This window comes from Aedes albopictus, chromosome 1 (genome assembly GCF_035046485.1).
Source record: "Aedes albopictus strain Foshan chromosome 1, AalbF5, whole genome shotgun sequence".
NCBI classification, from domain to species: domain Eukaryota; kingdom Metazoa; phylum Arthropoda; class Insecta; order Diptera; family Culicidae; genus Aedes; species Aedes albopictus.
Window position 1 is genome coordinate 281147433 of NC_085136.1, and position 24066 is coordinate 281171498.

At 43.8% G+C, this 24066-nt stretch overlaps 1 protein-coding gene across 1 annotated transcript in view; it reads left to right on the top strand.

The window, feature by feature from the left end:
- The window catches only part of LOC109398451 (chondroadherin), a 35458-nt gene that overhangs the window by 7691 nt on the left and 3701 nt on the right, over positions 1-24066 (top strand). Inside the window, exon 2 of the mRNA XM_019670808.3 lies at positions 18857-19342. Within this exon, the coding sequence (XP_019526353.2) occupies positions 18857-19342 (486 nt within the window). The remainder of the gene's footprint in view (positions 1-18856; positions 19343-24066) is intronic.

Consider the following 24066-nt stretch of genomic DNA (forward strand, 5'->3'; position numbering starts at 1 on the left):
CGGCATTTCCGGTAACCTGATGAACGGTTAGCAGGAAAGCAGTTTCAGACCATAAATGAAATGGGTTTCTGTTAAACGTATGTAATGTCACTTGAGTTGTGTTGGAATGTGTTTTCGAAAGCACGAGAAAGGCACCATCACCGCTAGGTGGATTAATTAGGGTTTTTTGTATACCGTTAAGCATTTATTTGAGAAATTTTGTTTTCGTTCTTCTACGTCTAAACTATGCTGCATCAAGTAGTGGAAAAGTGCAAATACACGCTAGCGTCAGGTGGATTTGATTAATGTTCACCGTTGGAGGGCAATACAACCACTGAAGAATTTTGCTAAAGTCAGGAATTTCCTGTGTCATCTGGGTCATGAGTTTGAAATCACTTTGAAATTTGGATGATATGGGAAGAAATTCATCAAACACGCAATGAAATGAATCTAGAGTGCGTTGCTGCCATGAACTCAAAAGTTATATACATTGATGCAAATTATCACCTCACGAGTGATCAATCAAATTATCAATTGTATTTTTATCGCGTGCGATTGAACTGTACATTGCTGAGCAATGACCAGAGGCAAAGAGGTGACAAAACAAATATGATGAAACTCACAAACGATTTTGCACACATCTGTCAGAGGCGCCACATGCCCGCCCAAACAGCTGAACTACACTGAATGGGTTGGTTTTAGAAGCAACGACACGACAGCTCGACATGCACACAGAAGCAACATTCTCAAGTACCGACACCATATCAATAAAGTTTCCAGCCTATGATGCCTCGTATAAGCTCATCAAAAAGCATCGAAAGCAATGAAAAGACAGGCTTGGCTGGAACGCAACAGCTTAACAACGGCGAAAAGGAACATCTAGCAATGCTGATCAGCTTCGAGTCTATTCGTGTACTTTTCGTACCGAAGGTGGGTTTGATAAAGCAAGGAAGGGTGAAAACGTATTCGTTGTCGAAAGCAAATCGCATCATTTCGCGAACATTTTCACCAAATATTAAGCTTGAAGTTATAAACCATAATTTGCCGGGAGAGGTAGCTTTGAGGTACAACATTCCTAAATCCCCTAATTTAACTGCACGCTAGCTACAAATAGCAGTGTATTTGCGTACCATACTTTCTGTTATTCTGTTATTGTGTTATTCTGTTATTATGTTATTCTGTTATTCTGTTATTCTGTTATTCTGTTATTCTGTTATTCTGTTATTCTGTTATTCTGTTATTCTGTTATTCTGTTATTCTGTTATTCTGTTATTCTGTTATTCTGTTATTCTGTTATTCTGTTATTCTGTTATTCTGTTATTCTGTTATTCTGTTATTCTGTTATTCTGTTATTCTGTTATTCTGTTATTCTGTTATTCTGTTATTCTGTTATTCTGTTATTCTGTTATTCTGTTATTCTGTTATTCTGTTATTCTGTTATTCTGTTATTCTGTTATTCTGTTATTCTGTTATTCTGTTATTCTGTTATTCTGTTATTCTGTTATTCTGTTATTCTGTTATTCTGTTATTCTGTTATTCTGTTATTCTGTTATTCTGTTATTCTGTTATTCTGTTATTCTGTTATTCTGTTATTCTGTTATTCTGTTATTCTGTTATTCTGTTATTCTGTTATTCTGTTATTCTGTTATTCTGTTATTCTGTTATTCTGTTATTCTGTTATTCTGTTATTCTGTTATTCTGTTATTCTGTTATTCTGTTATTCTGTTATTCTGTTATTCTGTTATTCTGTTATTCTGTTATTCTGTTATTCTGTTATTCTGTTATTCTGTTATTCTGTTATTCTGTTATTCTGTTATTCTGTTATTCTGTTATTCTGTTATTCTGTTATTCTGTTATTCTGTTATTCTGTTATTCTGTTATTCTGTTATTCTGTTATTCTGTTATTCTGTTATTCTGTTATTCTGTTATTCTGTTATTCTGTTATTCTGTTATTTGGTTAGCTTGAATTTATATCTACTTGTTGAATTATGTATATCCAAAAATGATTGTGATTATGTGACGTCAAACATTCCGTCTCATGTAAGTACGTTGGTAGTGATATCAAGGCCCATGATTGGCTTTTCCATGGTATCAGCATAATTTCGATTGGAATCGATTCCGATAGACAGTATATGGTTATTACGTTCCATCCGGAATCGAGAGTAATGGCATCAAGCTTCATAAACTCTAAGTAAGTCTATCCCAATTCTTCAAGGTCGATCGATTGCGAAAACGATTTTCTGGCTTTACTCTACCCAATATTAGATTGCAGCAATCCGAAAGATTCAACCTGCCTGATGATGCTTGGCGATGGCTGCTGCCTCCTCGGTTACAGCTAGCCAGTTCGTCCGTCCGGTGAACCTCAATCCTTTTTGAAGCGATTTACCCAAATTGGAAAAGTTTTCACACAAAGCCTTCCGCTCCCTAGGACCGGTGGTGTTATTCCCCACTTCGGCTTTGATCCTGCCGGCTGGCTGTTGTGAGAGTGGACGACACAACAACAGATGTCATAATTTGAAATGTTGATTCGTTCCCATCTAATCACGGTCCTTCCGGGTGGCTATCCCTTTACCAGCACAGCATTTTCCCTCTTGACTACGAGATCCTTCCTCTTCTAAGCAACTCCATCCCGAGCCCTAATGCGATGGCTCATTCTCGGAAATTTACTCCCTTTGTACTTTGTAGTTTGGTTTTGGCTTTGGCGCTCATCAGAATTAAGACCAGTCGACGACGACGACGACGATGTGATGCTTGAAACCCGTTCTTCTTGTGCACGGAAACCGAGAAGCGTGCCGGCTGAAGTGTTACAACCTCCCAACCCAACGGCAAATGGGTTCCTTCCGCATAACAGACGATGTTTTCCGTATTTTACCTTCCGCCGCCTTTCTGAACAAGGGGGGGGGGAGGAGAACAAAATGGTGGCAACAAAAACACAATTCACCTCATAAAGGGCGATAAAAAGGCTATCCGATTTGGCTCCGGCTCATTTATTATTCAGGGCGAAATAACGATATACCTGAACAAGAGTGGGGGAGGGAGTAATTTGCCTTCCTTTTTCATCTCCCGTTCCCAGGATGTGTGTGTGGGGCTCGATTGAATGCCAAACCTTCCAAAATTTTCGGTAGGGGAGACTGGGGAGACTTGATCCCTTTTTCTTAATTTACCTGAAACTTCAAGAAAAAACACAAAACTAGATCCGATTTCCGTACAAAATGGCAGGTAAACATCTATAGCAAGTTAATACACAACAGAAGGCCTTCAAATTATTGTTAAAGTTTTCAAAACTGTGTTTTTATGGAGGCATGTCTTATGATGTATTTTTCAAAAATGGGTGACACTTGATCCCCCTTTGAGCACATGATTTATTAAAAGGGATAATAATTCCAGAGTCTTCCTATTCATTTTATTTTCGAGTTTTCTTGTATTTTCGATGAATATGGAGTGTTTGAAATTGTAAGATTTCCTTAAATTTTTAAGGATATGCCGTATTTTCAAAACGGGGAGACTTGATCCCCCTTTTCTTGGTTTGTACTAAAGTTATAATTATCTGACACATTTTATCGTTCAATAGACTAGAATTTCAAGTAAATAGAGGCTTCCGAATAGAATTTTATTTTTCACATGCATAATGTGTGTGTAATCCTCGAGGGATCATGTCTCCCCATGTCACTGTTGTGTATACTAAGCTGAATTTATTAAAATATGTTAACAACAACCTTATTTGGATTAATAAGTTTGGAAGTATTTTATTTAAACTGTGTGCTGTTAAATTTTGACACGATTTGGTTCAATTTTCACAAAGTTATTGAGATTTTTCGGAATCGCCTAAAAGATTTCTGAAGGACTGAAAACAAACCATCAGCCGTTAAAAAATAATGCAATGTACAATCGAAATCACTTGTAGCCAAAACATAGTCGTTTGTTCAGGAGTAGCTTTGGAAAAAATATGCTAAGAGAAAAATGTTTTTGATTCCGAGCAAATATGGGGGGAACAAGTCTCCCCAGGGATCAAGTCTCCTCAGTCTCCCCTAAGTGCAGTGAATATTTGACCCTTTGTACTTGTTTCTAAGGTGTTGAAACGCTTGAGGTCCATGTCCATGTAATCAGCACAAGAGAAACACGGGCTCGAAGGTCAATTTGAAATATGAATTGCAAAAAAAATCCCCGTTCCCCGGTGGTGATCGAACTCGCGACTTTCTATTCCTTATATGGGTGCTACTTTACCTTTAAGCTACGGAGCCAATTAAATGTGCCCCTCGCACGCTGCTGTTGCTATGAGAAAATTAACAAAAGCTCTGACGTTTCCTGCCCTGTTGTCTACGATTCGGGCTTTTGGGTTTCTGAAAAGAATCCAAGTTTCTGGACTTGACTAGGGTTCCAATTGAATTATGAGACTTCAAGGAGGAGTGCTCTTGATTCTCAGAGCGAAATTCTGATGGGCTATTGGATGAACTTCAGCCACTCAAAAATACCAGCGAGTATGTATAGTTTGCCTATTGCAGTGTCTTTTGAGATTATAGAATTCTTTTTAGTATTCCTCCTATATATCTATCCTCGATTCCTCCAGATGTGCCTTCGGAGGTTCCAGGTATTTCTTCTACAAATCCTAAAGTTTTTTTTTTATGGAGGAATCCTTCAGGATTGCATATTGAAATTCTTACGAAGTTTCTCGGATTCCCTTTTAGATACCCGTATTTTCACAATCCCTCCTTCTTGGATTCCTCTCGGATTTCTCCAAGAGTTCCTTCTGTGATTCCTCAAAGAGTTTCTTCTGGGAATCCTCCTTTTGAATAATCTTTCTTTTGAGTTTCCTCCAGGAGCTCTTTCTGAGATCCTTCCTGTGAATATTGCGTAACTCACCGGAGCAATTAGTTCCCAGCCATCTAAGCAAACTCCAGTTTAATCACTTACGGAATCTCGCGATGCAGGCGACTTGCTCCGCCGAAGCTCCACTCCTCAATAAGGTAGCATCACACACACTGCCCACCTCGTCATGATGATTGCTGTTACCGACGCTTGCTAGGGGAAGGACACTAGAGGGGAATGTCACTAATCATTGTTCACACTCCACACTTCCAGAAGTTCCTTCAGCAGTTTCTTCTGAAATCTCGAACCTTCTGACAGCCATCCAGAAATTTCAAGCGGGTTTTTTGTTATGAAATTCTTCCCAAATTTTCTTTTGGGTTTCCTCCAGATTTTTCGAAATTCCACCAGGAATTCTAATTTTTACTACTTTAGGAGTTCTATCTGTATTTCCTCGAAGAGTTCCTTGTGAAATTCTTAAAAGATTTCTTGTGTCATTTCTCCAAGAACTTTTTTCCAGGATTCCGTCAGGGCATCTTTGCGAAATTCCTCCTGGAGTTTCTTCACGGATTCCTCTCTCAGAGAACCTTGGTACCAATTTGTACGATAATTAAAAAAAAAACCAGTAGTTTGGGGGCTATTGACTGTGAAAATTTATATGGTATGATTTTCGCCCTTTGCAGTCAGAAGACCAGCTAAAACGTTATATTTCACTCTGATCACACGTTTCGGGTCGTTATTCGTATTTTTTTTCTGAGGATTGGAAAAGGCCATAGGTTCCCAAACTTTCAGGTCGTGCGACCCCCTTTTGCCAGCAGACGTAGTTTTCGCGACCCCCCATAAAAATTCCCTCATTTGTTGTCTGTTACAGTAAAATAGTTTACTGTCCCTCACGACCCCCTGGATGAAGGCCGGCAATCTCCCTGGGGGGTCGTGACCCAGAGTTTGGGAAACCATGGAATAGGCCATTGATTTTGTGTTTTGGAGTATTGGATATTACCTAAGAGTTCCTCCAGGCGTTCCTCTTGAATTCCTTCAGGAGTGCCTCTGAAACTCCACGATTCCACGGGAGTTTCCCGAGAATTCCTCGGGAGTCCTTAAGGATTTTCCTAGAAGTTCTCTGAAAACTCCTTCAGAATTTTCTCAAGGGTTCTTCCAGAAATTTTTCCTGGAATTCCTCCAGGAAGTTACCCAGGGATTCCTCCAGGAATTTCCCCAGGAATTTCTTCCAGGGATTCTTCTAGTGATTCCTCCAGTAATTCCTCTATAAATTCTTTCAGGGATTCCTCCATGGACTCATCCAGTAATTCCTCCAGAGCTCATTCAGGAATTCATCCAGGATTTCTCCCAACAACTATTATACAGGGATTTCTTCAGGAAATCCTCTAGGGATTCTTCCACAAATTCCGCCAAGGATTTCTCCAGAGTTTTCTCCACGGGTTCCTTCAGGAATTCCTCCAGGATATATTCCAGAAATTTCACCAGCAAATATTTCAGGAATTCCTTCCAGAATTGTTGCAGGAATTCCCCCAGGAATTACTCCAAGAATTTCTCTAGGCATAACTCTACAAATTTCTCCTAGAATTACTACAGGAATTACTGTAGGAATGGTTTCGGGATATATTCCAAGAATTCCTACAAGAAATTTCCTAGAAATTTCTCCAAGAATTATTCTAGAATCCAGCAATTCCCCCAGGAAAGGAATTTCTACAGAAATTGTTACTTCAGGAATTGTTCTGAGAAATACTTTAATTATTCCTCGCGTGAATTCCTCCAGGAATTATTTTAGGAATTCTTCCAGACATTATTTCAAGAATTCTTACAGGAAATACTCCAGGAATTTGAAATTTAAAAGTTCTCCCAGGAATTACTCATGGAAATCTTTCAGAAATTCCTCTAAGATTTTTTTCTATGAAATTCTTTAAAAATCCAACATGCATTCTTCCACAAAATATTCCAGGAGTTTCTCCAGAAATTTGTTCAAGAAATTCTTGAATAAATTCCGGGAAGTATTCTTGTAGGAATTCTTCAAGAATTCCTGAAATATTTCCCTAAGGTATTCCTAAAAGAATCCATCAAGAAATTCCGGGAGGAATTTCTAGAGGGATCCTTGGTGGAATTCTTGAAAGAAGTCTTGGCGGTATTCCTGAACGAATTCATAGAAGAGAATTCTGGAAGAAAATGTTGGAGGAATTCTGTGTGGATGTCTTGGAGGAATTCCTAGAGGTATTCTTGGAGTATTATGTGAAGGAATTGTTGGACGAATTCCTGGGGTGATTCTTGTATCCATTTCTGGAGGAATTCCTGAAGGATTTCCTGAAAGAATTCCTAAAGTTATTTATTGAAAAATTTCTGGCGGTATTCCTAGAAGGACTTATAAAGAAATTCCTGGCCAAATTCATGTAGGGATTCTTAGAGGATTTTTTCGACAGAATAATTGGAGCAGCTCTTGGAGGAATTCTCATTTGAGTTCCTTGGAGGAATTCGTAGCAGAAGTTTATGAGAAACATCTGGAGAAATTCTTTAAAAAAAAATCTGGAGGATTTTTTTGGAGAATATTTCTGAGGAATTCTTATAGTAATTCATTGAGAAATTCTTGAAGGAATTCTTGGAAGAAGTCTCGGAGCAGTTCCTGGAGGATTCCCTGAGGGAATTCTCGGGGGAATCCCTGGAGTTGTACCAGGAATATTTTCTTGAGGAAATTCTTGAGGTTTCCTGAATTATCTTGGAGGAGTTCACGAAGGAATTTCTTGATGATATTTTGAATGAGTTATTAAAGGAATTTCTTGAAAAAATCCCTGTAGGCATTTCTGGCGAAATTCTTAAAGGGATTTTTGGCAAAAGTCTTAGAGTGATCCCAGGTGAAATTCTTGGGCAAGATCATGTAGAAAGTTTAGGAGGAATTCCTGGAGGGATTCTTGGAAGAATTCTAGGCAGATGTCTTGGAGAAATTCCTTGAAGAATTTTTGGTGGAATTTCTGGAGAATTCTTGGGAGAACTCCTGAAGATATTATAAGAGGAATTGCTGGACGAAATTGTGGAGAACTTCGTGGTGGAATTTCTAGAGGATATCCTGGTGGAATTACAAGAAAAAAATATTAAGAAATTCCTGAAGTTCCTGGAGTAATTTCGGGATAAATTTTTGGCGTAAGTTTTTAAGAACGTTTTGGAGGAATTACTGAATTTCTTAGACGAATTCTTAGAGTAGTCCCAGGAGTATTTTCGTGAGGAATTTCTCAAGGTTTACCTAATGATCCTGGGGGTATTCATGGAGGAATTTTTGGAGTAATTCATGAAAAAAATTCTTAGAAAATCCCTGGAGAAATTCCTAGAGGATTTTCTGAAGTAATTTCTGTAGAAATTTCTTGAAAAATTTATTCACGAATTGGAGGAATTTCTAGAGAAATGCTTGAAAGTATTCTCGGATGAATCCTTGGAGTAATTTTGGGGAAAATTTCTAGAGGATTGCGTGCAGGTTTCTGTAGAAATTCTTTGATGAATTTCTGGAGATATTCCTTGAAGAATTCTTAGAGAAAATCTTTGAAGAATTTTCGGAGAAATTCCTAGAAGGATTCTTGAAAAAATTGCTGGAGAAATTCTTGGAGGAATGCTTTGAGAATTTCTTTGAAGGAGATTCTTGATGGAATACCTAGAGGGATTCTTTGCGGAATTCTTGCCAGAAATTTAAGTGGAATATCCGGCAAAATTCTTGGAAAAAAATCTGGTGGAGTTCTTGAAGGAATTCTAGAAAGGATTCTTGTAAGAATTTCTGGATTTCATGATGGAATTATTTGCTGAAATTCTTGGAGGATTCTTTGAGGAATTCTTGGCGAAAGTCTTGGAGGAATTTCTGAAGGTTTTTTTGCAGGAACTACACCGTTAAAGTAATGGGATATAAAAGTAGAGCTTCCAGGACTTAAAGATCCCAATTCCAGAATAGTTTGGATTACCTAGATTACCAATTGAATACAATGATACATATTGCCCATTTTACTGGCATTTTACGCAAGACCGGTCTAGCGAATACGGAGTCGTGGGTTCGAATCCCACCAGAACGCGATTTTTTTCACAAATTTCAACTCTCGATTTGCCAATTAGCAAAATTTCGTGCCTTCTAATTACAAGTTTTTCTACCAAGTGAATGTTGCTAAGTTATCAGAATTGCACTATGGGGCTATAATAGTAGTGTAGTTTGTATTCCGTGAGAATTCGCTACAATAAAAATATCCCAAGATTTACAGATATTGCGACCCTTACTTCAAAACACATTGGGTCCATTTGTATGCCAGTGCACACCCACATAGCAAAACATAGAGATACATACTCGTAATATAAGGAGGTGCAACAGACACAATCGTTAAAGAATTATGCCGATGGAGTGAAGAGAAACAAGAGTAGAGCCTGTAGACCTCGAAAGTCCTAATCCCAGAATAGTTTGGAAAGCCTGAAATATCCCATGAATGCACCAAAAACATTATAGTAGTGCACTGAGGCTTACAGCATGATACAGTATGTAGATATCGTAACCCAAACTTTAAAGTGTATTAGGTGCCATTTGTATTTCACGGAATGTCCAACTACCACAATATCGAGTTGCTCGTAGCATTGCGAGGCCTAATGGACATCGACGTGAATAAATTTCTTGAACAAAGTGAACACAAACGATGGTAGATGTCGTAGATCTTAAGAAAATTAATTCCAGAGTAGTTTGGGTAACCAAAACTTTGCAGCCTCACGTGGTATGGTAGTCCGTAGCACCTTCTTCCCCCGCAAAGATATCGACAAAGCCACCTGGAGATCACCCGACCATCAAACAGAAAACTAAATCGACCATGTTCTAATCGACGGTAAATTCTTCTCTGATATAACCAACGTCCGCACATACCGCAGTGCGAATATAGATTCGGATCACTACTTAGTCGCTGTATGCATGCGCTCAAAACTTTCGACAGTTATCACCACGCGTCGAAGTCGAACGCCGCGGCTCAACATCGAGCAACTTCGTAACGTAGAAGTGGCTCAAGACTACGCGCAGCAGTTAGCAGAGGCCCTACCAACGGAAGAGCAGCTTGGCGCAGCTACACTTGAATATGGTTGGAGGGACATCCGATCTGCCATAGGTAGTACCTCGGCTACAGCACTAGGCTTCACGAATCACAGAAACGACTGGTACGACGGCGAATGTTAACAGTTGAAAAACGAGAAGAATACAGCATGGGCGAGAATGCTGCAGCACCGTACGAGAGCGAATGAGGCACGTTACAGACAGGCGCGGAACAGGCAGAACTCAGTCTTCCGGATGAAGAAGCGCCAGCAGCAAGAACGAGATCGCGAAGCGATGGAAGAGCTGTACCGCGCTAAGGACACACGAAAGTTCTACGAGAAGCTGAACCGCTCGCGCAGAGGCTTTGTGCCACAAGCTGACATGCTCCGAGATAATCTCGGAAATATTCTCACGAGCGTGAGGTGGCGGCAGTATTACGATGAGCACCTCAATGGTGACGTTGCAAGTACCGAAAGTGGCGTGATAACAGATCTAGGAGTATGTACACAGGACGAAAGACTTCCGGCCCCTGACCTCCAAGAGATTGAGGAGGAGGTTGGCCGGTTGAAAAACAACAAAGCCGCTGGAGCAGATCAACTACCAAGCGAGCTTCTAAAATACGGTGGACAAGCACTGATTAGAGCACTACACTGGGTCATTACCAAGATTTGGGAGGAGGAAGTATTACCGGAGGAATGGATGGAAGGTATCGTATGTCCCATCTACAAAAAGGGCGACAAGTTGGATTGCGGGAACTACCGCGCGATCACACTACTGAGCGCTGCCTACAAGATACTCTCTCAAATTTTATGCCGCCGTCTATCACCCAATGCAAGAGAGTTCGTGGGGCAATATCAGGCTGGATTAATGGGTGAACTCGCTACAACGGACCAGATGTTCACCATCCGCCAGTTGTTCCAGAAATGCCGCGAATACAACGTGCCCACACATTACTTGTTCATGGATTTCAAATCGATCGAGAACAGCTATGGCAGATTATTCCCGGATAAACTGATACGATTGATCAAGGCGACGATGGATCGTGTGATGTGTGTAGTTCAAGTATCAGGGACACTCTTGAGTCCCTTTGAATCTCGCAGAGGGTTACGGCAAGGTGATGGCCTTTTGTGCTTGCTGTTCAACATTGCTTTAGAGGGTGTAATTAGGAGAGTAATTATGATAAATACGAGGGGAATGATTTTCACGAAGTCCGTTCAGCTGCTTAGTTTCGCTGAAGATATTTTAGCCCGTAAATTTGAGAGGATGGCGGAAACGTACATCCGACACAAGAGTGAAGCCAGGCGAATCGGATTAGTCATTACATGATGGCAAAGGGCTCCAGGGAGGAATCACCACACCCGCCACCCCGAATTTATTTACAAAACGCTGATTTGACCGGTCGTCCTCTATGGGCACGAAACATGGACCCTACGTGCAGAGGACCAACGAGCCCTTGAAGTTTTCGAACGGAAGGTGTTGCGTACCATCTACGGCGGAGTGCAGATGGAAGACGGGACTTGGAGAAGGCGAATGAACCACGAGCTGCATCAGCTGCTGGGAGAACCAACCATCGTCCATACCGCGAAAATCGGGAGGCTACGGTGGGCGGATCACGTCATCAGGATGTCGGATAACAACCCGACTAAAATGGTTCTCGAGAGTCATCCGACCGGTACAAGAAGACGTGGAGCGCAGCGAGCTAGGTGGGTCGACCAAGTGGAGGACGATCTGCGGACCCTACGCAGAGTGCGGAACTGGAGACAAACAGCCATGGACCGAGTGGAATGGAGGCGGCTACTATGTACAACAGAGGCCACCCCAGCCTTAGCCTGATCGGTACCAGTACCGGTTATTAAAGACGCTTTACCAGATAAGTTGGCATTCATGTCCAAAACTGTTTCTGAGCGGGAGACGGATATCGCCATCATAGCGGAAAGCGGTCCAGAAAAATAGCGGCGACGGGTGAATACCCCGTCCAGGAGTTGGTGTCTACTACCTATGAGGGCTTCGTGGTCGCCAAAGAAAACGGGGTCTTGTTCTGTAGCTGTTATACGCCTCCGCGGTGGCCGATCGAGCGGTTCACGCAAATGCTGGACCGCTTAACGACCGTGCTAACAGGGCGAAGGCCGGTGGTAATAGCGGGTGACTTTAATGCCTGGGCTGTGGAATGGGGAAGCCGTTTCACGAACCAGCGGGGTCAGATCCTGCTAGATACACTGGCCATCTTAAATGTCGACTTAGCTAATGTCGGTACCAAGAGTACCTATAGTCGAATTGGAGCGGAGTCAATTATTGACGCGATCTTTTGTAGTCCTGGCTTAACAAGTTGTTCGAACTGGAGAGTAGATGATGGCTACACTCACAGCGACCACCTGGCGGTTCGCTACAGTATCGACTACAACAACAGCAGGCAGCGAGTAGAAGAAGCGGCGGGTAGGCCAAGGTCAAGCCCTCGCAGGTGCAAGACATCATACTTTGACGGAGGGGTATTTATTTAGGTAGGAGCTCCGCCGTGAGCGAAACTTACTTGGTTTAGACGCCAACATGCTGGTAGCGGTGCTCTCACGTGCGTGTGATGCGACCATGCCTAGGCGAGTCCACCCTAGAAATGGGAGGCCACCGGCTTACTGGTGGACCGACGCGATTGCGGACCTGCGCCGTGCCTGCCTACGGGCTAGGCGGCGGATGCAGTGAGCACGATCAGAAGAAGAGCGAAACGAACGGCGGATGGTGTTCGCCGCTGCAAAAGCCGCGCTGAAGACCGAGATAAGAGCAAGCAAAAAGGCCTGCTTTGAGGGTCTCTGTCAGAGTGCCAATACGAACCCGTGGGGTGACGCCTACAGGATCGTTATGGCCAAGACGAGAGGTGTGATGGCTCCTACAGAGCAATCTCCAGAGATGTTGGAGGGGATCATTGGAGGACTTTTTCCGTGTCATGATCCTAGTTCTTGGCCTCCTTTCGTAGGAAAGCCGGGGACAGGGGCTGGCGATGAGGAGAGGGTCACCGATGTGGAACTTGCGGGGATAGCTAAGTCCCTTAGCGTAGGTAAGGCCCCAGGTCCGGAAAGAGCTCCGAACCTGGCCTTAAAAGTAGCTATTGCAGAAGCTGTAGCTATTGCCTGGACGAGGGAGTTTTCCCAGAAGCTTGGAAGAGGCAGAGCCTGGTACTATTGCCAAAGGCGGGGAAACCACCCGGAGACCCGTCGGCATATAGACCAATATGCTTGATTGACACGGCGGAGAAGGTGCTCGAAAAGATCATCCTCAAAAGAATGTTGAGGTTCACCGAGGGCGTAAATGGTCTTTCGAGCCACCAGTACGGCTTCCGGAAGGAGAGGTCCACCGTAGACGCTATCTTGTCGGTTACAAAAACCGACGAGAAAGCACTCGAGCCTAAGAGGAACTCGCTTTTGCGCGGTAGTGACTCTGGATGTAAGGAATGCGTATAATAGCGCCAGCTGGTCTGCTATTGCCGATGCGCTTATGCGTCTGGGGATACCGGAGTAACTGTACAAGATTCTCGAAAGTTACTTTCAGAATCAAGTACTAGTTTACGACACGGAGGTGGGTCGGATGTGCTTTCACATAACCTCAGGAGTCCCACAAGGTTCCATCCTGGGTCCGGTGTTATGGAATGTCATGTACGACGAAGTGTTGAGGTTAGAGTACCCAGTGGGAGTGGTGATTGTCGGGTTTGCCGACGACATTACGCTCGAAGTCTACGGTGAAACGATTGAGGAGGTAAAGTTGACTACCAACCACTCGATCAAAGTTGTGGAGGCGTGGATGCGGTCCAGGAAACTGGAGCTGGCTCACCACAGACAGAGGTGACGGATGTTAATAACCTGAAGTCGGAGCAGCAGACGGAGATCAGTGTAGGAGAGTGCACTATCCTGTCAAAGCGCTCCGTCAAACACTTGGGTGTGATGATCGACGCGACGATAAGCTTACTTTCGGTAGCCACGTCGATTATGCCTGTAAAAGAGCATCCACAGCTATTGCGGTACTGTCCCGGATGATGTCCAATAGCTCTGCGGTGTACGCCAGTAATCGCAAGCTTCTGGCTAGTGTTGCTACGTCCATACTTAGGTATGGCGGCCCGGCGTGGGGCACCGCGTTAAGTACTGAATGCTACCGACGGAAGCTGGAAAGTACTTACAGGCTTATGTGCCTGAGGGTTGCGAGCGCATAACGTACTGTCACACCACGCTCTCTGCGTCATTACTGGTATGGTGCCTATCAGCATTCTTATCAGTGAGGACATAGAGTGCTTCGAAATGCGCGGCCCAAGAGGCATACGCAGGACTGCCAGGATGGCCTCTATGGTCAAATGGCAGCGCGCTTGGGACAGTTCCACCAAAGGAAGGTGGACCCATAGGTTGATACCGAGGGTAGATAGTTGGATTATTAGGCGCCATGGGGAAGTTTCATTCCACCTGACCCAGGTCCTTACAGGTCATGGTTGCTTCCGACAGTATCTAGACCGTTTCGGGCATACGGATTCTCCCGAATGCCCAGTGTGCAATGTCTTAGAGGAAACGGCGGAACACGTTTTGTTCGTGTGCCCGTGTTTTCGCACAATGCGTGACCGCATGCTTGCCACATGCGGTGAGGACACAAACCCGGACAACTTGATCCAGAGGATGTGTAGGGATGAGTTTGGCTGGAACGCCGTTCCAACGGCTATCACCCATATCGTCTGGGAGCTACAGAGGAGGCGGCGCGTGGTCTCGGAGAGTAGCTAGTCCAGATGCAATACAAGAGGTGGTCCAGGGCTTCGGAGTCGGCTTCGTAGGTCATACCGGTGCCCTGCGGTCGAGATCGACCCTTACAGCGATTAAATGGCCGCGGAGAGGAAGTCCCGGCAGCGGTGCTGTCATGGCGTCGGTCTACTGGGTTGGATCCGAGCCCGCGATTGGAAAAAAGTCCCCGGCAAGGGTCGTGGCAAGTGGAGACCTTGCTGTCAGCAACCTTCTGGTGCAGCTGATAGGGCCTAAAGGGTAGTGATACCCTTGCCTTCAGCAGGTCAGATCGGGTTGCACGTGGGCATCAGTTCTTGATGTCTGCAAAGCAGTTGGGCGCGGGCGGGGTTGACCTTGCCCGCCTTCTGAGGACAAAGGGAGTGGCGAGGACCACTCGGGAAACTGGCTAAGCGCCAGCATGCTACCGTGATGGACTCTCCAGAGCGAGTCATCGATGTTCGTTGCTGCTAGGCTACGCAGCTAACCTTGAGGGTGCGATATGCACTAGCCCCTCTCTGAAGCAATACCTTCTTGGTGGTTCCGGAGGGACGTAGGGTTTGACGACCATAGGAATGGTTTAGTGGGTACGAGGAGAGAGTAGTCCTGGCTTTTACTTTTGTTGTAGAAGACGGCCTCAGACCTACACTACCCTAATCTTCTGTTAGGGTGTCTGTTTAGCAGATTATCCCCCTATGGTTTAGAAGGAAAAAAAAGACGGCGCCCGCAAGACCAGGCGATTGTTAACACCGACAGCCGGCAGTAATGCAGGTAAGCCGCCAATCAGGCATCCTCTAAAGCTAAGAAGGGTGGGCCTGAAAAGGTCGGTCCGCGCCGGATCGAAGGGAAGAGGGGGTTGTGCCCACTGATTGGTCCTCAGCAACCACAAGTTTGGGCGGATTAGGGTGAGGACGCTCCTTGGCCCATAGTTTAGCGGAAGATGTAGAAACCGCAGGAAGTGCAGGAGCTTAGGGTCACCTGCGCTAAGAATCGAAGGAGTTCCGGTGCCTAGCTTGAGAAGGTTGACGGACTTGTCATCAAGACTGAACAATCCAAATACTTTGGCGCTGTTCATAAACTACGTAGACTCACTTTTGTTCATCTAAGATGGAACGCGTTCAAAAGCGCCAGTTTGGCGGCTATTGACGATGCGCTCCTGCGTCTGGCTTGATTAACACGGCGGGGAAGGTGCTCGAAAAGATCTATTCAATAGAATGTTGAGGTTCACGGAGGGCGAAAATAGTCTTTCGAGCAACCAGTACGGCTTCCGGAAGAGGAGGTCCACCGCTATCTTGTCGGTTACAAAAACCGCCGAGAAAGCACTCGAGCCTAAGAGGAGGGGAATCCGCTTCTGCGCGGTAGTGACTCTGGATGTAAGGAATGCGTTTAATAGCGCCAGCTGGTCTGCTATTGCCGATGCGCTCTTGCGTCTGGGGATACCGGAGTACCTGTACAAGATTCTCGGAAGTTATTTTCAGAATCGTGTACTAGTCTACGACACGGAGGTGGGTCGGACGTGCCTTCACATAACCTCAGGAGCAGGCTTGTCCGCACTGAGCGCATAAAAATTTTGCTCTTTGGATTTACACCATTAAGCACATCACAAATTCGAAATCTTTTCATCTTATCAGATAGAAGGATGTTGAAATATTCTAAATGTCATTTCAAACTGTCAAAAAACTGCACCGCAGCGCCGCACGGGCCGTTCAAAGTGAAATTCACCGGAGTGTTTTCACCCGGGTGAAAATCTCTTTGCGCGCTCCGTGTGGCTCTGCGGTGCGGTTTTTCGACAGTTCGAAATGACATTTACAATATTTCAACATTCTTCTATCTGATAAGATGAAAAGATTTCTAATTTATGATGTGCTTCATGGTGTAAATCCAAAGAGCAGAATTTTCATGCGCTCAGTGCGGACAAGCCTGCTCAGGAGTCCTGCAAGGTTCCATCCTGGGTCCGATGTTATGGAATGTCATGGATGACGAGGTGTTGAGGTTAGAGTACCCGGTGGAGGCTTCGCTGACGACATTACACTGGAAATCGACGGTGAATCGATAAAAGAAGTGGAGTTGACTACTGCCCACTCGATCAATGTTGTGGAGGCGTGAATGAGATCCAGGAAACTAGAGTTGGCTCATAACAAAACCGAGGTGGTGGTTGTGAACAACCGAAAGTCGGAGCAGCAAGCGGTGATCAGTGTAGGGCCGATTACACTATCACTTCAAAGCACTCCGTCAAACACTTGGGTGCGATGATCGACGATAAGCTCACCTTCGGTAGCCACGTTGATTACGCCTGCACTGTCCCGGATAACGTCTAATAGCTCTGCACTGTATGCCAATTGCCAGTAAGCGCAATCTTCTGGCTAGTATCGCTATGTCCATGCTAAGGCGGCCCAGCTTAGGGCACGGCGCTAAGTACCGAAAGCTACCGTGTGGTAAGCTGAAACGTACTTATAGGCTAATGTTCCTGAGGGTTGCGAGCGCGTACCGTACCGTGTCAGACGATGCACTCTGCATCATCGCTGGTATCGTGCCTATCGGTATCCTTATCAGGGAAGAGTGCTTCGAAATGCGCGACACAAGAGGCATACGCAGGACTTCCAGATTGGCCTCCATTGTCAAATGGCAGCCCGCGCGTGGGACAGTTCCACCAAAGGAAGAGGGATCCACAAGTTGGTTGATCCCGAGGGTAGATAGTTGGGTTGGCAGGCGCCATGGGGATATCACCCACATCGTCTTGGATCTACAGAAGAGGTGGCGCGTGGACCCGTAGAATGGCTTGTTCAGATGCGATCCAGAGGTGGTTCAAGGGATTGGAGTCGCCTACATATACCATACCGGTGCTCTGCGGATGAAATCAACCAGTTCAAAATAATAATAATGAAGGCTGTTCTGGAAGAAGTGCTACGAATGGCCATTCAATGGGTTGATTTTTCTTTTTCGTCACCTTGTAGGCGTTAAACGCAATCGTCGCACAGAAACGTCCGGAGAAACACTAAACCTCGTACCTCATTTGTCGGGAACAAACTTTGAAACTCCATTCTTTCAACAAAAGAAAAAAGGGCACTCATCCTATATCGTTTCCACTTTCACGAGCACAGTTTCCATTTCAAAATTTGCGAAAAATTAAACACATCTACTCCCCGGAGAAAGAGCAACCAACCAACCGAATGGTTTTGCTGCACCATCGCAAAAAGCTTCACCATCTCATCGTCGTCAAGCCTGCTGCTGGTGATGACGAGACCCGGACGTAATGTAGTGTATAGGCGCATATGGATCGTATCGTGGCATGGCAAACAAAAGCAGTCATTTTCAGGCACCCAGAACTGAAGTACACACCATCGCCATCGCCATCACCACAGCCATGTGAGTTGACGATGAGGTGTAGGCACTTCAGACTTCTCACGTTGCACTCTTGATATGGTTGGTTTGGTGTCGGTCTTCGGTCGGTCGGTCTGTACTAGGTTTGTAGGTAAAAACAAATCCGAACTGTTTATGCCACACACAGCCCCACAAAAAAGAAGGGACGAAAACATATCTTTTCCATAAAAGGCGCCTGTCCTGGGAGCCGGCAAAGCGGTCTCCCGAGACAGATATTCATCTGACAGAGGGACAGGGAAGTCTCTCCTCGACTCGCAACGCAGCACATAAACAGGAGGAGGCCCGAGTTCGTCACGTACGAAAGCGGAGCCGCACGTGTGTGTATCACGCGAGAAACCTGATGTGGATGGAAAACAACCAGAGAAGCAACTTGAAACAAAAGCAGAGATGAGAAAAAAAAGTTCAGGAAAATGTCAAGAATTGAGTGGGTGGTGCTGGTTCGTTGCTTGCCGACCTTATGCTAGGAACTGTTCATAAACTACGTAACGTCTGAATTCGTGACCTTTAACTTGAATCACTCGCTATCATTTGGTTCAGTTTACCTCAACAGTAGCGTGTGATTCATGAACGATTCCTTGGTAGCGCAGCAAAGGTGAATCACCAGCAGAGTGTCGGATTTCTGGTATGATAGGCACTCGAGCTTCGTTGAGCAAAGCTCAGTACGAGCGAAATTTATTTTTAGTTTTTTTGTTATTCTCTCTCAAGAGGTTTGTCTTTTGGTTGGTTGGGTTGGACCTTGTCAAGTACATCAAAAGTTGGCAATAATTGTTATCTTGAAAATGTTATAGAAAAATGAATTTGATCATATGGAACATAATACAGTAGAAGTTCAATAAGTACAACACTCAAAAACATCGTTGATGCTCTAACGCTAACGAATTCCGTATTCTCTTCTCCTTTCACCCAACAGGTCATGTGCAACAGTGGTTCACTGCGGGAAATCCCCCTCGCCCACATGCCCCCCACGGTGGAGGTCCTCTCGCTGCAGAAGAACATCTTTCCGATAATTAAAAGCGACGCGTTCCTGGGGCTGAAGGCACTCAAAAAGCTCTCGCTCGACCGAAACAACATTAGCACGATAAAACCGTTTGCCTTCCGGGGGCTTCCGCGGCTGCGAGAGCTCTCGATCCAGCACACTCCACTCGCGACGGTGGCATCGTTTGCCTTCGCCGGGCTGCAAAACGTATCGCAGATAACCCTTTCGCACAACAAGATTCTGCGCATCGAGGCGTACGCGTTCGCCGGGTCGGCCGGCATCATGCTGCTCAATTTGGCCGACAACCCGACGGTGCTGGTCGAGAAGAATGCATTCTCCAACCTGGGCTCGGTCGATCGGCTGACGCTGCCCGCGGGGATTCGCAACATTTCGCAGGACGCGTTCAACGCACTGGATACGGTGAGTTAATTGGAACGATGCGGGAACTTGTATACAATACAATATGAAGTACTCCTTAAGGTACTTCAACTAGCAATGAACCTCCCACACTAAAATATGAAGAGATAATAGCACGTGAATGACGATACACTAAAATCTCTTTTTATGCATGTTATTTCTACGCAATTTTAATTTATGCACTAATACTCGGAACGGACAGGGGTTGGCCATATAGGAGAGTAAACGAAGGTTGTAGAGGCGTTTCAAGGGGTCCCAAGGGGTTTTAGCGGGGTATCAGGAGGGGGTTTCGGGGGTCTGAGGAGGTTTTCGAAAGCATTGCAGAGAGTTTCGGAGGGTTTTCGACAGGCTTTGAAGGCGTTTCAGGTACGTTTTCGGAGGATTAGGCGGATCACACGTGCGTTACATGGGGTCCGAGTGGGTCTTAAGGGTGTTTCGGGGGCATTTATGGAAGTCTCAAAGCATTTTAGGCTGGTTTCAGAGGTGCCTCCGCAACGTTTTTGGGGGTTTCGAAGAGTCTCAGGTGCGTAACGTAGGGTCCGAAAGGGTTTCGGGGGGATTCCGGAAGCATTTTAGGAAGTTTCAGAGCATTTTTGGCGGGATTCAGAGGTGTTAATGAGGCATTTTCGGTAGTCTCGGAGGGTCTCGGTACGTTACATGGGGTCCGAGGGGGTTAAACCCTCCTCAGATGTTAGGTTTTTTGCAACACGATGGCGTAGTGCACGATTAGCGTGCCTGTCTGGGTCATATTGGCCCCAACACCCTACTAGGGTTAAGGGGGATTTTTGAGGCATTTCAGGTTGTTTCCGAGCATTTCTGCGGGATTCAAAGGCGTTACGCAAGCGCTACGGAGAGGTTTTGGTGAGTTTCAGAGGGTATCAAGTACATGCGTCCGAGGGGTCTGACGGGGATTCCGGAGGCATTTCAGTAAGTTTCACAGGATTTTCACCGGGTTTCGGAAGCGTTACGTAGGCGATTTTGGGACTTTCTGCCTTACATGGGGTCCGAGTGGGTCTTAGGGGGGTTCGGAGGCATTTCAGGAAGTCTCATAGTATTTTGGGCTGGTTTCAGAGGGTTCTCCACATAGTATTTTGGGGGTTTCGAAGAGTCTCAGGTGCGTAACGTAGGGTCCGATGGGTTATAGGGGGATTCCGGAAACTTTTTAAGAAGTTTCAGAGAATTTATGGCGGGATTCAGAGGCGTTACATGAGGTCCGAGGGGATTTAAGGGGGATTTTTGAGGCATTTCAGGATGATTCAGAGCAGTTTCGGCGGGATTCAGAGACAAGCGTTACAGAGAGGTTTTGGTGAGTTTCGGAGGTAATCAAATAGATTGCATGCGGTCCGAGGGGGATTTTTGAGGCATTTCAGTAAGTTTCAGAGGATTTTCGTCAGGTTTCGGAAGCGTTATGCAGGTGTTTTTGGGGGTTTCTGAGGGTCTCGGGTGCGTTACATGGGGTTCATATGGGCTTTAGGGGGGATTTTGGAGGCATTTCAGAAAGTCCCTGAAATGCGTTTTGATCTAAGGGTGTTCTTTACACCCCCTGATACGGTCTCTCTCTCTCTTGGCGTAACGTCCTCATTGGGACAAAGCCTGCTTCTCAGCTTTTGCATGCGTATATCGTGTGGCAGGCACGAAGATACTCTATGCCCAAGGAAGTCAAGTAAATTTCCTTTACGAAAAGATCCTGGACCGACCGGGAATCGAACCCGTCACCCTCAGCATGGTCGTGCTGAATACCCGTGCGTTTACCGCCTCGGCCCCTAATTTCCTTACTAATTCCTTTCAATAATCCCCACGAATTTCTCCAGAAATTTTCCCAGTCATTGTCCCAGGAGTTTTTCAAGAAACTTCTTGACAAATTTTCTCCGTTATTAATTTAAATATTTTCCCAGGAATCTCCTAAGAATGTCCATTACAAAGGAAGTTCTTTCTGAATTTCACCTCGGGAAGTTTTTGAGAAATTTCTCAGGAATTCCTCTGGTAATTGGCGCAGAAGCACCGACAAAAATTCTTCACAGTTTCCTGTAGAAATTTTCTCAGGAGTTCGTTCAAAAATTGAACCAAAAGCTTCTCGAAAAAAATTCCCAGGAAATCTGTCGGAAATTTCCCGTGAAATTCCTTCAAAATTTCCCCAAAGATTCCTCCAGAAATTTCCCTGGAATATCCGATGGGAAATGCCCTCTGGAATTTCCCAAAAATTCTACCAGAAATATCTTCATGAACTTTTCTAGAAACTTCTCCTGGACTCCTTTCAGGAATTCCAAAAGGATTTTCCTATGGGATTTTTTCATAATCTTTTTATGAAAATTTATTCAGGCGTTTCGTAAATAATATTCCATTGGAATTCTTTCAGAAATTCACCTAAAAGCTCCTCCAAGAATTTCTTTAGCATTTATGTCGAATTTTTCCTCAGGAATTTCCCCAAAAATACCCTCCTGTATTTTCCAGAGAACCTTTTAAGAATGATTTTTTTTTTTTCACAGTTCCCCAGGAATTCCTTCAGGAATTTTCTCAGAAATCCCTCCAAAAAACATTCCAGCAATTTCCATAGAAATATTATATAGAAGGACCTCTAAGAGTTCTTTCACAATTCCTCCAAGAATTTTCCTAAGAAAATAGTTAAGGAATTCCTCTTAAAATCCCCACAAGAACATCTAAAGAGATTCCGTCAGAAATTTAACCTGATTTTTTTTTGCACAGGAATTCCTCCAGAAACATTCCCTGAAATTCCTTCCAGCAACTTCTGCAGAAATTTCTTCAGTATTTACAGTAGCAACTTTTCCAGGATTTCCTTTAGGCATTTCAGTAGCAATACTTGCATAGTTGTCTCTGGAGTTTTCCCAGGGTAATTCCCAGGAATTGACTCAGAAATACCTTCAATAATTCTCCACAGATTTGCCAGTATTTTTTTCAAAAAATTTACCAGAAGCTCCTCGACATTTTTTCTCGTGAATTTTGTTGGAAAATTCCCAGAAATTATTTTAAGATTTTCCTGAAATTTTCCAAAGTTTTCAGGATATCAAAAATGATTTTGATTCAGAATTTTCATTGGATTTCTTTTTCAGAAATTTACCCAAAAGCTCCTCCAAGAATGTATTCAACAATTTTGAGGATTTTTTTTTTCTCAATAATTTCTTCAAAAATGCCTTCATGTATGTCCCAGAGATTCTTTCAGAAATTTCCTCATGATTTCTGTTGAAAAAAAAATTAAAGAATTGAGGGGACCAGAATCCCCACAAGATCATCTGGAGAGATTCCGTCAGAAATTTCCCTTGAATTTATTTTTGAAAATGTACCTAGAAATTCTATCAGAAATTTCCATAAGAACTCCTTCTGTAGTCATTACTGTAGAAACTTCTGCAAGATTTTTATTCGAAATTTCAGAAAAGGTTTTTTTCTGGATACTTCCCAGAAATTCCTTCAAGAATTTTCAGAAATTTCCTTACAAAATAGTTAAAGAATTGCCCCAACAATTACCCACAAGAACGCCTACAGCAATTCTTTCATAAATTTCCACAAGACTTCTTCCTGAAATGTTTTCTGAATTTCCTTCATAAATTACCCCTGAAACTTCTTTAGAAATTCCTTTCGCAATTACTGTAGGAATTTCAGTAGGATTTCCGTTAGGAATTTCCGAAAGAATTTTTCAGAATTATCTCAGGATTTTTTCCAGGATATTTCCATTGAATTTTATCAGGTATTTTCCAAGAAATTCCCTCACCAACTCCCGAGAGATTTCTCCGGAAAATTCCTCAGGGTTTTCATTAGGAAATATCCTCACTTTTTTTAAATCGTTCAGGAAACTCCCCAAGAATTTCTTCCAAAAAATCCTCCAGCAATTCATGCAATTCTCCAGTAATTCCTTCAGTATCTCCCCAGAAATTTTCCCAGGAATTTTGTCGGAAATTCCCCAGAAAAACCTCCAATATATCCTCAAAGATTCCTCCAGAAATTTCTCAAGAATTTTCGAAAGCATATGCCCTCTTTAAGAAATTTCCTCAGCAAACCCTTCAGGAATTCTCAAATAATTTTCATTTTGGATTTTCTCTTATCCTTTTTACGGAAATTTATTCAGGAGTTCCTTTAATAGTTTCCTATTGGATTACTTCGAAAATTTACCCAAAATATCCTCCAAGAATTTTCTTCAGCAATTTTGTCAAAATTTTCTTCAGGAATTCCCCCATGAAGGCTTTCATGTATTCCCAAGAGATTATTTCAGGATTTTTTGTAGGAAAAAAGCATTTTTTCAGAGATTCCTCAGGATTTTTTTCGGGAAATTTCTCAGATTTTTTTCAATACATTTTCCAGAAATTTTCCAGAAATTTCTATAGTTACATAACATTTCCAGAAAGTTTTTCCGGGATTCCTTCACGATTTTTCAGAAATTTCTTGAGAAAATTATTAAGGCAATCCCTCAAAAATCTGCACAAAAATTAATTTCTGGAGAGATTCCTTCAGAAATTTCCCCAAAAATACCTCCCTTAAATTTCCCTTAAATTCCTTCAGAAATTTCCCCAAGAACTTCTTCAGAAACTTCTCTAGTAATAACTGTAGCAATTCCTCCAGTATTTCCATTGGGCATTTCAGTGGGAAATCTTTCAGAATTATCTCTGGAGTTTTTCTAGGGTAATTCCCAAGAATTCCACTAGGAATTCACCCAGAAATACCTTCATGAATTCTCCAAAGATTCTTCTAGTAATTTTCCCAGAATTTCTTTCAAAAGT